General features: G+C 33.5%; 1 protein-coding gene across 1 annotated transcript; it reads left to right on the top strand.

Annotated features, from left to right (window-relative positions):
• Window positions 1-12,020: 12,020 nt before the first annotated feature.
• LOC132740161 (L-sorbose 1-dehydrogenase-like) lies at window positions 12,021-14,493 on the top strand. The gene has a single exon (XM_060728014.1). It carries the CDS (start codon window positions 12,047-12,049, stop codon window positions 13,844-13,846), a length of 1,800 nt encoding a protein of 599 aa, XP_060583997.1. The 5' UTR covers window positions 12,021-12,046; the 3' UTR covers window positions 13,847-14,493.
• The last annotated feature ends 1,048 nt before the right edge of the window (window positions 14,494-15,541 follow it).

Genomic DNA, 15,541 nt, shown 5'->3' with positions numbered 1-15,541 from the left:
TAGCATAGATTCATGCATGTTATTAAACATATTGGAGATTACTATATCAAGAGGTTTGGCGGACATGGTAGTAGAGTTGTGAGTGGATGTGTGACCCCAGTGCGATGTCATATAACCATTCTTCGAAATGAATAACCTTTTGTAAGACATTATCCATGAATGAAAGGGAAACAACAACAGCGTGTTTTTAAAACAACTTATTTTGAAAGAAAATGTCTGTCTTCAAGACGAAGGCATGACCTTTACCGCAAAGAAAGACACTTTGACAATACGTCGCCAATTGGTTACAGAAAGGAACCGGTATTACGTTTTTCCATAATTATGTGTTCGTCAGGGTCGCGAGTATAAATAAACGCATCAACAACACAACCGAAACGCGAATTCTGTCTTTTATTTTGAATTAAAAAACGTTATTAGTAATGCCAGTAAAGTTATATATTCTAAATAATGAATAAACACACTTTAATCAAAAGCTGTTGGATATCATGTTTAATAAAATAAAATTGGTTATCAGTTTCGCTTTTTAACCTGTATTGATAAGAGATTACCTGTAAAGTGATATATTATTGTTTATCAATCAAGGGTTTAAAATGAATTTAAAGGGTTTAAGAGATTCCTAGTGAAAAAGATAATAATGCAGAGGAAAACAGCTAATGACTTCAGCTTGTACGAGGACAGTAAAGACAGAAATTAAGTACTTTAATCCTAAACTTGCGGGAACAAAACACGTTTAACAGGCATCCGCCACCAGAAAAGAGCCAGGCCAGCGTACGCATCGATGTAGTCTGAGCAGACTCTATACTGTTGGTAGCTCATAACTCATTTTTAAAAGCCTTGAATGGACTGTTCCGAATTTAAAGATAGGCGAATCCATTACATAAATTCAGCAGATTTAAGGTTAAACTTGAGGACGCACCATACCATATTAAGTCAGGAATTCGGTTATAAATTACTTTAAGCACAGACGCATGTTTAATCATCAATGTTTACTGAACATTTAAATGCATGTGGTTTGATTAAACAAGTTTCGAACATTTGTCCCTTAAATACGGTCAATGTAATCAATTCTTTCGATTCAATCTTCAAAGATTTTTTAAGACTTTGAAAAAACATTAGATCTCCAAAGTCTTTGGAAAGACTAATATTTATTCAGGGTTTATTTTGATATTAATTTGCAATATAGAAAAGTTGAAGATTGTTCTTTCGTGAATTGTGTCAAATTTTCTAATCAAGTGTAAACATCTCATGTTCTGACTTTTTGACATCTGTTTGATTAAGAATTATTTTATCAACACTACCGGTCTGGTGAGAAGAGAAATAAGAGGGCCTCTCAAAATGTGTGTTACAGAAGATGAAACGTTGTTTAGCTTGGATAAGTCAAACGAAATTTGAAAATACAGGGGTCGGTTTGATTTATTTTTAGTTTGCTGTTGGTGCATATCCCTTTATTAATATGTCCAAAATCATTATTTTCTTTTAGAACTCATGGAAACATCACGCGAATTAAGTGTAAAAAGAAAATAAAAAATAGGTATACCATAAATGCATAGATACATTGTATATCTATCATAATTTGTATCATTTTTTATATATAATTATTTATCTCATTAAGGATTACGGACCCCGGACATCTCGATCACATTCTAAACGAGCATGTTACCCCTGGACCACGGACTTTCAATAAAGATATAAAGAAAGGGTCAGAAACAAACAAAATGATTCTAAATTAAGAATTTCCTCAGTAACCTTGCTTGTACCAATCACTGCATTGTACTAAATAATACAAAATGCAAATTTACTTGCCTTAGTAGCCGGCATCGAATCTCATCAGCACCTCATCGGTATAAGTAAGGCTACCTCAAGAGGCCTTCACTTTTTTCTTTTATGAGTTATAAGCTCTCTCTTTCTCTCTCATTGTGTTTTAAACTCGTCTATTCAAATAATACAGAAAGCTATTCAACTCCCCCGTCGCCGGCGCCAACGTCACCATCCCACTTTGGTAAAGTTTTCGTAAAAACAACTGAAGGGAATGACTTGAAACTTTACAGACTTATTTGAAAACATGATAAACCGTCACCGCCCAAGGCTCATAACTTTAACATGATATTTTTTTACAAAATGAATATGGCCCCTTTAAAACTTCTAAATTCTACATTATCCAGACTCTTGTTTTATTATCAAGCATTGAAAATAGTCGAGCACGCTGTCCTGCTGAAAGCTCTTGTTTTTATGCGTTTGTTGTTCTTTATATACATATATTCTATGTTTAGAAGCTATTCAGTTATCCTTTTAACGATTCCCCCAGCCAACCTTTAAAATGAATGAATAAATAAAAAAATAAGGGTAATTAAAAAAAGATAAAGAAAATAAATAATAAAAAATGGAGAAATTAGGAAAACAAACTTATACGGAAAATTGTTCTGTTCTGTTTTTCAAAATATAACATATGAACACTTCGCCGACTTCCCGATATAACCTAAGTATATTAGAAAGAGCAAAGATCTTGCATTTGATAAAAGAATGAGAAATATTAATCAATAAGCGTACATTTTAAGAGGCCCACATATTTGCAGAAATTTACCCGAGGTATAAGGTTATCCAAAACAATGCCAGTTTGGCAAGTCACGATAAAATGTTGAATTAATGATATAAATATTATTGTAGTTTTACTTATCTTATACATGTAAATTAAATGTTGAACATTTTAAACTCTAAACATTTTTTTAATACTTTGCCATTAGCATGCAACATAATTAAAGGCACAAATACTCAAGGCATATCTAGAAACATTTTTGGGAAAAAGAGTAGTTTTAATTAACAAATAAAGTGATGTAAACATATTAGGATTTACCTTAGCGTGTGATTTTTGTGCCGTGATATACAATTTGATTATAACATCTTTAAAGAGTTAACAGAAATGGCGCGAATCCACACGATGGAGGACGATATAACGTTTGAACGTGTACGTCATTTACCGAAACGCACACGTGTATGTAGCATGCACCGTCAGTTGTCATGGGCGTTTCAGAAAGAAATTCAAATGTTTGAAAAAGAGACAAAAGTCACTACAAACAATTTAGAGCGGTCAAAAACAGCGATGCAAGGCCGGTTCCGTGAACTTAACAATGTACGAAAAAACCTTCGCAAAAATACGCCTGATTTGATGAGCAGACGAAGAAGTTGTCCAGCAGTTCTTGATGAGAGCAACCTTAAATCTTTGTCACTTTCGAGAAATGATTTAAAGAACACAAAGCCACACGCAGACGACAGGAATGATGACGTATTTGATGATTCACTAGAAGCAAAAGAAAAGTATTTTAAATTGATGCCAAGATCTGTTAGCATGTATGGAAAGGCCATTTCTGCAGACGATGAAATTTTGTCGTCTGCTAAACAGAGCAAGGGAAATCAAACGGCGCGTGTTAGCTTTGAGCGACGACAGACAATGCCGACATTGTAAATTTAATTTATAAATTTATAAATTATATATTTTGATCCATCAAGGATTTAACTCTAAAAAGACAAACTATTGTCATAGTTAACAAATTTATTTAAAAATTTGTTTATTCATTATTGACAAAACGTACCTTATACTTGTATTTGTTCAAAGTATTGACCTGTTAAAAGGATCCTGTTTTGGGGGCTTTTCCTATATTTCCGTATTTATTGTTTTTATTATTGGTTTTTAAAACCATTTATGTGTTTGTGTAAATAAAATGAGGAGTATTTGTTGTTAGTATTACATTTAAAAATTATAGAGTGAAGTTCTGTAGAAAGATATTACCTCTAAGATTTTGAGTCGTGAGACAGGAGTAAAGTTTTTTTTGGACAAATTTTCCGTTGGTTTTACTTGGTGACTTTGTTTCGTGTCATCTGTTGGCCAGTTTCAAATTCACTTGAGGGAAAAACACTCTTTGGGATACAATAGATATTGCTATCTTCGTAGCTGTCTGTAACATATTTTTAAAAAGGTGTATTAAGGGTAGGTGGGACGACCTGTAACGAGACGGTCTCTTGCTATTGAAACTTTACTTTATATGTTCTAACTGATTTAGATAACATACAATTTTATTGGTTTGAGTAGTTTTCTGCTCTACAATCCAACGTAATATGTAATTAGCAAAAGTACAGAATGTGTAACGAATTGGTAATAATAGAAGGCAGAGCCTTTTGGTTGTAAATATATGAGCCGCGTCACGACAAAACCAACATAATGGGTATGCGACCAGCATGGATCCAGACCAGCCTGCGCATCCGCGCAGTCTGATCTGGATCCTTGCTGTTCGCTATCAGTTTCTCTACTTGTAATAGGGTTGGTAAGCGAACAGCATGGATCCTGATCAGACTGCGCGGATGCGCAGGCTGGTCTGGATTCATGCTGATCGCAAACCCATTATGTTGGTTTTGTCATGACGCGGCTCATATGTATGTTTACATGTTTTAGAAGACTGACGACAAACACACGCTCAGAGATCAGATGAACTAAACATCATTTAATGCATTACAAAGCGATCCATTCAGTGCAGTTTGTATAAATATAAAAACGAGTAAAAACTTATTTCATAACGTCCCATTTTTTTTGCTGTTTATCTTATTATATATGTGGATCTACTTCAGATATTTAAAAGGTTTTAAATGCATTTTACGCAGCTTTTAACAAATCTATCAATCAAATGCATTTATTTTTGCACATTATGTTCCAGATGAATAATTTTGAATGCTTATAATCGTCACCCCGCGACAAGCTTACATATAAAGAAAACAATTTCATTTAAAGATATGCTTTGTTCATCTTTATGTGAAATACTTTTATTGGAGAAAATTTAACCACTGTTACAAATGATTTTTTAAAGTTTTATTTATTAAAAGTATCATCTATATTTTGTTTATTTTCAAACACTGCCATTATATGCTTGATAAATATAAGTTTGATAAAAAAATAACTTAAAACTAAAGAGTGCTGCTTCAAAATCAAATCAAATTGCCAGTGTTCAATCACGTGAGCAGAGAAGAACGCTGATAAACATTGTGTGTGTTAATGATAGTGAATGTGTGTTAATTAATGTTTCACTATAGAAGATGTTTGTAATACACATTTGTTATGTTGACTGTCATTGTACAATCAGATCGTTATCATTTCTTACATGTTATGCATGTTATGCGTATTCATGTTTAGTCCAACCGATACTTTAAAGGTTACATGGCGACTTCCCAGCTTTACTGATGGAGGAATACCTCATACACCTCTCCGTGCATTATGTCAGGCACGAGCACCCCCTCCCCCGCCCCCAGTGGAATCTTGGACCTTCCGTAAGCCTGACCACTGTCCGGACACGAACCCACAGCGGTGATAAAGGCCGTGACCTTAACACGGATGAACTTGTGTTGAAATTCGGGGATTCATCTCTATTTAACTCAATGTAAGCCTTGCAGTTTGGCCGTAACTGAGCTTAAACCTGTTAATAACTTAAAATATTTAATAAATAGAATATATAAAAAGATTCTTATTACCAGTTGAATGATTTCAAACAGATATTGCTGACGTTTAAATAAGACTGGCTCATGTGTGGTGACACAAACGAAAATAACCATGCATATGTTAACAAAGGTCATCAGTTATTAATGCCTGACATCAATAATTTCAGCCACTGATTGTCTTTGTAAATCTCATATATTGTATAGTTTCTAAAATTAGGGTAAAATGTCCGTTTTTCGGGCAACCCGGCCCAACCTACGTAACACCGCCGACATAAGTTTTTTAATAAGAGTTACCGAAATGTATCTGGTAAAGAAAAACTAAATTTCTGACATTTAACTTGTCAAAGTGTTTCCCTGATACAATACGTATCTGATACAATACGTTTCTGATACAATATGTTTGTGATGTAATCTAATCTAATTGTTTTGCTATAGGCTAAAAGATATCATGAATATTCATATTGAAATTAGATTTAAGAACGCGCACTTAATCTTTAATAATATTTTATCAAACGCATTTTTCAAATATTTACATACGCCTTTGACATAGCTTTCAAATACAAGGTATAAGTTACCACAATGGCATTCGTACATTAATTTGCTTAAATTTCCATTGAATATTTCAATTCCAAATTACATAAAAACAGAATATAAATCTACTCATACATGTTTCGTTTATTTGACTTAGAGAAACAGCTCACGCTTTATGTACACCATGTGCGATAACACTTTCGTCAAGGCCATTTTGTTTTGTATGGTGGCTGATTTTTGCCATTTACGTCGTATTAAGCTTTTTCGAAACGAAAAGTAAAACTTTGTTATATCTTTGTATTATAGGTTTTTCGCACTCTCAAAGCGGGAGAACTACACGATTGGGACAAAAATCGCACGTGGAATATGTCGGGCTTTTTTGTAGTTTTGTATTATTGCAAAATAGAATTATTTACACATTGCTGCCTTTTTTAATCATTGTTATTGATATAAACGCATTTATATGCGCAATAGTATGAACAATATAAACGTTTTATTTGCAATTATATTTATCACATTTCATTAGCTCCTCTCTCTCTCTGTTCCCAATTATGTCTGGAAACAAGGGCAACAAAGCAAAATTAGAGCCGTGTCAGACAAACCAACATAAGGGTTTGCGACCACATGGATCAAGAACAACCTTTTTGCACCGATTTTTAACGGGAATTTTGTTGTCGGCAGTCTGATCAGGATCCTGCTGTTCGCTATCATTTTCCCTACTTGTAATAGAGTAGTAACGAACAATGGATCTGAAATAGCGAGATGCGCATTCTGGACCCGTTGGTGGGCAAACCTTTATGTTGGTTTTGTCGTGACACGGTTCAAATGTGCTCAAATGCAATAATGCAAAAGTCGTATTGTCTTCTTTGTTTTGCCATTCTTCGAAATAATTTTGGTGTTTCCTCGTACCTTTTTCGCATATTCGAATTTTCAAGGCGATAATTGTTACAAAAGAAATGAGACAATACGACAGCACAAATATGACGTGTTTTTGCATCACATCCTTTGTATTTTTTACTTTAAGAAAACACTTAACCCGTTATAAACGAAAAAGTCAAGTTTTCATGTTTTCACTTTTTTTCTGGGATATAATTTTGCGGGACAGGCAACTGAAGTCGTCACCTTTTTTCTTTCTGATCTCAATGGTGAAATATTTTAAACAGTCCTTTATAGTATTAAAATGGCCTTCGCGTGATTTTTAAAAAAAAAAAAAAAACAACGCCGTTTTCATTTTCAAAATAACGACAGAACTAATATATTATATGACTCAAACACCATGCTGACGCATATGGCATATGTGTAGTAAATATGAAGATCTGCAGCCGTAACGTGTAAATGAAAAATAATAATAAGGATAAGAAGGAGAATAAATGCGATAAAAAAGGGAAAAATAATGCAAAAATGTTATAATACAATAATGGTGAAAAAAGCTAAAATAGGAAAAAGCAAGTATGCCAAAAGTGAAAGTACGTCAACGACCAATTTTAATCTTTGGTATTTTCACAATTCGTAAAGAAGAAGCTAAGATACGACACAGCGTTTATCAGCCACCATAGATATGTTATATTTACTATTTTAGAGAGTACGAACCTCTAGGTTAGATAATAATAGGTGACATCTTTGGTTTTAATAACTAAGGTAGGTGATTGTTTTTATATTTGATATATCTTTGATTGGTTTTAACTCAAATAGCACGTTAAACACTGTGGCTTGAATATAGATCCTCGTTAATAAATGTTTTTATCCGACCGAATCAATTTCAAACCGTAACGTGAGTTCATGTCACGGATATTTGTATTCTAGCTTGACAAAAAATTATGCAATATTCAAAAACTTAGTGTGTTTTTAACTCTCTACATATAATCTAAACATGAGACACAAAAAAAACTCAAATGAAAAACAACTAAAAACCAAGCATATAATCACAAAGAAATATACTTTCATGGTAAATGTTTTAGGAATTCAGGAAACATTTGAAAGGTTGTTGTTGATTCATATAATAAAATGAAAGTAAACTTAAGCTAGGATTAAATTGGGAACTGGAATTACATCAACATGATTGTGTTCTTTGTTAAAAATATTGTACTTGCAATTTATACGCACTCCGAATATCCATTCGACAATGGACAGTTAAAAGTTTAAGAGTTCAATGTTTCACTATACTATCGGTCAAAGTCAAAATGTGTCAACGTTGTTCCGTTATCTATTACAATAGCTTTCACGCTGTTCATTAAAATAAATGCGGGGGACTACGCATCTAAGAATTGTTTTGTTTTTCTCTAAAATATCAAAAATGCTCCTCCTTCGTTGAATATATTGGGTCCTTGCATGATCTCTTCTATAATCACAATCTTAGGGGCGTCCGTTCTCATATGGTTAGTGTCGTTCAAATCTCACCAGGGACTTTTGATTCTTTCATTGAGGAAGCTATCCAGGTAGCCAATGGAGCGTCGGTGGTTCTACCCAGATGCCACCTCGGGTTTGAAATAATGCACGGAAGGGCACATGAGGTCTTCCCCAACCAGTAAAGCTGGAAAGTCGCCATATGACCTCTGTGTTGGTAAGAACATAAACACATAATAGACTATGACTAAAAGAAAGAAATTTCTTAACGAGTTTGGAAAAACGACTTAAATCTTGTTGAAATTAACGTTTGCAATTATAGCTGTTCTTGAAATGATAATGATATAATTCAATTTGATAATTGTAACAGATTTTGAATTACTTTATTTATATAGAAAAAAAATTAAAGAATGTCGCCCATTTAAAATTAGATAAAGTTAAATGAAATGCAATGTATATGAGCAAGCACATAAATGTCTTACTTAAAAAACAAACGCACTTCTAAAAACGTTTTATACACGATTAAAGACATATTCGTGAGCATGTAACAAAGGTACACAATTCATTCCTACTTCAGGCCGGGGAGGGTATAAATCATGGGTATAAATCATTACAAGTGTCCATAAATAAGTTCAATATATGACTAAGAGACAGTTTAATATATATAATCATATCTACAGCACTATGCTATATTTTTCATGGTCAAGGTCAAGGTCGACTGACATTTTAGCAACGAGAATGAATGTCTGATTATTTTGAAAGAGAAAACTTTCTACAATATGAGCCGCGTCACGACAAAAACCAACAAGTACGTTTTCGACAACCATGGATCCAGACCAGTCTGCGCATCCGCACAGTCTGATCAGGATCCATGTTGTTCGCTATCTGTTTGTAAGCGAACAGCACGGATCCTGATCAGACTGCGCGGATGCGCAGGCTGGTCTGGATCCATGCTAGTTGCAAACCCATTATGTTGGTTTTGTCATGACGCGGCTCGTATGTTTGTTTTATGATATATTGTACACACGATACGTGGTATGATTAAAATGTTCTCGACCAGATATACTTCTAAGGGTCAAAACAATGAAAAATTAAATGGGGGCCTTCAATTGCTAGTTAAAAAAATTTGTGTTATGAGCCTCATATTTTATTAATAAGTGCACAAAAACGTTAATGATTAAAAGCTCAAGGGGTTTTTAAAAAATTTCATTTAATAAAGGGGGGAAAAAACATTATAAGGTCATAAAAAGTAAGAATTAGGGGTTTCCTTTTCGATGGATTATGAAATGAAAATCTAAGATTCAATTTTTTCATTAAATAAACCGGTTTTAATTTAAAATTAGAATGAATTTTTTCGATTTGATTTTATAATTTAAAATTTATTTTAAACAAAAAACCCCCCTAAAATGTAGTATTCAAACCGTAATTAAATTTTTTAGAATTTTTGTTTTATTTAAAAAATTAAAATTTAAAATTGTTTATTTATTTTTTAATTCTTTACCATTTTTAAATTTATTTTAACCAACGTTAATTTTTAAGTAATAGAATAAAAAACTTTTTGATATTTTAATAACAATATTTGTGGTTTTTAAAAAAAACCGTTTTTAAATTATCTTTTAAATTTTAAACTTTTTCAATGTGAAAGGGGTTTTCTTGCAATAAACCTTCAACCTTTGACAGGTTTTCCCTTTGGATTTTGGGGAAATTTTTCCCATTATAAAATTGGGGGTAAAAAACAATTTTTTTTCACCAAAAAAAATTTATCCCCACGTTGGATCTAAAAAACCCCATTATATTTTGGAAAGGGGAAACCAGCAAAATTTCCAGTCAACCCGGAGCCGGTCGTTTCCGGATTCATTTGAAATTTTAAAATGGGTTTTGGCCCTGAAAGGACAACTTTTTTAAATCTATATAGTAGTAAAAATTCCCCTTTTCATTTTTTAAACGGGTTTTAAAATTTTTTAAATTTAAAAAATTTTTGGGCCCTCCAGTATTTTAAATTGTTTTAATTCTGAAAAATTTTACATTAAATTAAAATTACCATCTCCTAAAAAATTGGTTATTAATTCTAAACACGTTTTATTACATTGCGGTAAACCGACGTATTTTTGTTTATATCTGTAATGAAATATAAATATGTACTTGTTTGATAATGTTTTTTCATTTCGTTTTAACCATTTTATTTTATTAAATTGTGCACAACTCGAATAGAGTGGTGTAACATAAAAAAAAAACATAACTGTAAATTATTAATAACCAAAATAGTTCTGGTCGTTTTTCAATAGCGTTTTAAAGGTTCTTCTTAATGTCACATTTCAAACACTTCTACTAATTGCAAAACAGAGGCCTTTTCCCTCCGCGTGGACAAGTATGCGATAGGACCAGTTCAGACCATGATCAGTCAACATATCTGATCGATAAGGGTATGCACTGGTCGTTTTCCAGTCAGTACATAATTGAGCCGCGTCACGACAAAACCAACATAATGGGTTTGCGACCAGCATGGATCCAGACCAGCCGTTGGATCCGCTTACAAACCCGGCCTATAACAAGTAGAGAAACAGATAGCGAACAGCATGAATCCTGATCAGACTGCGCGGATGCGCAGGCTGGTCTGGATCCATGCTGGTCGCAAACCCATTATGTTGGTTTTGTCATGACAAGGCTCATTATTATGATTTGAACATTTCCTTAAAATGGTCCTTTGGTCCTGATAAAAACGAATGACAGGTCCATTTAAGATATCTAGGTGGTAAATATCTAGGTTAATGGAATAATAAGATGGATGTTTGAATTTGTTTTTAATACTTGCTTAGGTAAATACCCCTTACTCTTTCTCTAATTCTACTACAATAACACAATAAAATATTGACCAAATGCAATATAAATTGTTTCACTTTACACAAGTGAATCTTATTACATGTATAGATATGTGCAGATAAAGCTTGGAATGAAGAAAGATAACAATCATGTTAACACAGTGATACATACATACATTTATTATAATATACGATAATTATACTATATACCTGTGTTGATTTCAGACTTTACAGTGGAGTAGGATTATAACTTGCAGATACGAGTAACTAACCTCATCGTTGTTTGATTAGTTTTTTATTATCATTGTATTGTTTGTTTTTTTTATAAGCGTTTTATCTATTTATTAATTATGGTTATTTATTTATTCAAATATTAGTTTTTTATTTGCTTGCATGTTTGTTTGTTTGTTGAAACGTTGCCGATTGAATCTCCTGTCCAGCTCCCAATTTTCCATTATTATTTTGGGGGTTGTCATGAGTATAAGTTTAATATGGTTAGCTAAAAATACAGCACCTGGTCAGACTACAAGAACGTGCAAGATGACCAGGCCCTTAACTTGTGGTACAAGTCTAATCCTTTTCTTTTCCAGCAGGAAAATAGTTAAGATAAGTGCTCTACACAGAAATTTTGTATTAAACTATTTGAGTATCAACCAAAGATATGGAATTTATACCAGAGAGACTCAAAGCTGTATAGAATTTTAATTCTTTCAGCGCCTTGTTTGAATAAAACACTACAATTTCCTAGTATACTAATGAAATTCATATTTAAACTTGAATGACGTTGCAATATTCCATTAAATAACTCGTCTTGAAAAAAAGTGCTGTATTACGGAATTCATTTTCTGTTTGTTATCATTCTTTTGCAGTATATAATGGCGTTGTCAGCACAGGTTGGCATTGGAGTCACATGTGTACTGATTGCTCTTGTATACCAGTGGTTCCCTAAATCCGACTACTCTTCCATTGTAACAGAAGAAATTTCTGACGTATACGATTACATCGTTATCGGTGGTGGTTCGGCAGGTTCCGTAGTCGCATCAAGACTCTCTGAAGATAGTGACTCTTCGGTTTTATTACTGGAGGCAGGGGCACATTTTATTGAAAGCCCCCTGACGCATATACCTCTTGCATGGGCACCGCTTGAACATTCTGAATATGATTGGGAATATTACACGGAAAAGCAGACACAGTGTTTTAAAGGAATGAAAGACAACAAAGGGTACTGGCCACGTGGCCGGGTTCTTGGAGGTTCGGGTATTCTAAATGGAATGCAGTATACACGTGGTAGTAAGTTTGATTATGACGGATGGGTAGCCGACGGATGTGATGGCTGGAGCTATAAAGACGTTCTTCCGTACTTTCTGAAATCTGAAGATATGCAAATTGAACGTTTTAAATCCTCGAAATACCATAGCAGTGGAGGACCGCTCGCTGTGTCATATAGTCCACCTACAGAATTGACAAATCTGTTTATGAAAATGGGCCAAGAACTTGGCTATCAAATAACTGATTACAATGGAGAAGACCAAGAAGGTTTCAGTGTCGTTCAAAGTAATGTACGGGATGGAGTTCGTAGCAGCACTAGTCTGGAATATCTTGGAAAAATTGGCAACAGAAATAATCTTGACATTGCTGTTAAAACTTTGGTTACTAAAATTGACATTAAAAATAAAAAAGCAGTTGGAGTTTTCTATATAAGAGACAATAAGAAATATTACGTAAAGGCAAAGAAAGAAGTCATCTTGTCAGCGGGTGCTATAAATTCACCGCAACTATTAATGTTATCAGGAATTGGCCCTAAGGAGCATCTTAATGAAATGGGTATACCTGTAATCAAAGATCTGCCTGTTGGACAATATTTAAAAGATCACCAGCTTGTTGTCCTTCCTTCTGCTATAAACAAACCATATGGTCTCACAAAAGAACAAATAATCGGCCGATGGGCACAGTTACAGTATGACTGGTTTAAAAGTGGACCGTTAGCAAACACTGGTTTAGACGGATCCGCCTTCTTACATTTAGACAAGTCTGATCGCGGGAAAACTTTTCCCGATATTCAAATTATATTTTTCAATTTCCTTTTTGCCGATAACCTCTTCAGCTTAAAAGATGAAATAGCCGATGAGTATATAGCAAAAGATGGTTCTCTTCATGGTTTTAGCACGGACGTGTGCATAACTCATCCACATAGTACTGGAACATTGAAGCTTAGAAGTACAGACCCATTCGATCCTCCTTTGATAGATCCGCAGTATTTTACAGACAAAAGAGATATTAAAACAATGATCGGAGGTATTCGGTTATGGGAGAAATTTTCAGACACAAAAACATTTAAAGATCTTGGCGTCGACATAAATCAAGCGAAATACAAGTTCTGCTCTGCATTCGAATTTCGATCTGACGAATACTGGGAGTGCTTCATCCGTCATGTATCAGCAACCGAATACCACCATGCCTGCACGTGCAGAATGGGCGGGGAAAGTGATCAATTAGCGGTTGTAGACACACAGTTACGTGTTAAAGGTATTCAAGGACTAAGAGTGGTAGATGCCTCTGTTCTACATAACATAACGTCTGGGAATACCAATGCCCCTACTATAATGATCGCAGAAAAGGCAGCGGATATGATACGAGGAAAAGATACTGTGGCAAAATATCGTAAAAACTTGTGAAGAGAAATGAGAGTGTCTTCCTGCTTGCGAAAAAATCATGTATACATTGCATTTATAATAAAATTAACTGATTTGAAACGTATTATAAACAAACAGTTTATGTAGCCACAGAACACTGACGTGTATATGTTAAGGTATACTATAAGATTTTAAATACACATGTCTTGAAATATTTGAATAAATTATGCAGTAATATAGTAAAATGTTGTATAAATGAGTGTTGTATAAATGAAGTGTGAATAGTGCTGTTTGCAAATTTCCTATTTGCGTGATCACATTTAGTTTGTTAGCTCGGAAAATCACCACTCACCGTATGGTGACTTATTTACGCTTTTCATCAGGTTATGTTTGACATAGTATATTCATGCGAGTGTCGTGTTGCGATTCGGGTCCTTTTTGCATTCCGAGACGAATCGATCTCAAAGCTATTTGCCCAAAGTGAACGTGTTTTACATTTCCAAAGAGAGAGTACAATATTTCAGTAAATTAATTAGTTAACAAGTGTTCACAAGCAAAGTGGAAAACAACGTACTAGTATGTAGGATTTTTGTGATTAGTTTATAAGAAAATAAGAGACAGAATATCCGTTTGACATATTGCTTATATTTGATGGCATGCTTTATATCATATTAAAATTCATGCCAATATGTTCTGTTGTTTTTGGTTCCAAAAGAAACAAAGTCCTGCAAAAAGGTAATTTGTACACTTGTATTACCATTTTTTGTTACAGAAAAATGCTACATCCGCTATAAATATGCGTTTAATAATTACAAGGAAAATCAAAGCACTGAATGTACTGATGGGGAGGCTATGAGAGAATGTTTCAGACTTATAGTGTCTTTTCTTTTGCTTAAAATATGCTACCAAAATAAAAAGATATGCACATTGCGCTATTTATCCTTACTGTTGTGTTCAACCATTCATATATATGGTTAATGTGGTTGACTATTCATTTTGTTAATATTCCAGAACATTTCATTGAGGTCTACATTCGGACTGTTAATCATACAAATTTTGAAAAACCTAAACTGTCAATAATAAATGTCATACCAGCAAGTATGACGACTGTTCATTATCAGATAACAATAACATTTTACAACTGACGGTTCCTTATCAAAATCACAGGAACTTGAAATTCTATCAAATAACCAATATTAATTATAATATCCAAATATACCCCCTTTATACTATAGAAAAAATTTATAGTATATAGGGGGTATATTTGGATATTATAATTAATATTGGTTATTTGATAGAATTTCAAGTTCCTGTGTCAAAATATTCTAGGACTGTTCATCATAAATACTTTATGTCATTTTAATATTATTGAATGATAATAACAACTGCAAGTGATGCAACATTTTTATTGAACATAAAAATTATACACGTTTAGATGTACCATAATTGAGATCAATAAGATACTGTCTTGTGATGAGTATTAATATTCATGCTCTACGGACAGAAGGTTGTCTTCTCCAGAAGCAAATCTCGAATAAAATCATGTTTCAGAAAATTATTTCCATTTCATTACTGACGGCGTCGGATAATATTAAAGCTAAATATTTCTTGAAAAAATACATATCTGCAAAGCTTATTAAAAACTGAATCAACCTAAGTGAAAATTGGTCAGGAAGTTATATCTTCTTTTTTTACCGCCAACACTCAACCAACTTATGGTAGTTAATCGATAGCTTG

Source organism: Ruditapes philippinarum, unplaced genomic scaffold (assembly GCF_026571515.1).
Source record: "Ruditapes philippinarum isolate M1 unplaced genomic scaffold, ASM2657151v2 ctg972_1_1_1_1, whole genome shotgun sequence".
NCBI lineage: Eukaryota > Metazoa > Mollusca > Bivalvia > Venerida > Veneridae > Ruditapes > Ruditapes philippinarum.
Note: the sequence above shows the minus strand (reverse complement) of the source record. Positions and strands in the feature narration are given on the sequence as shown.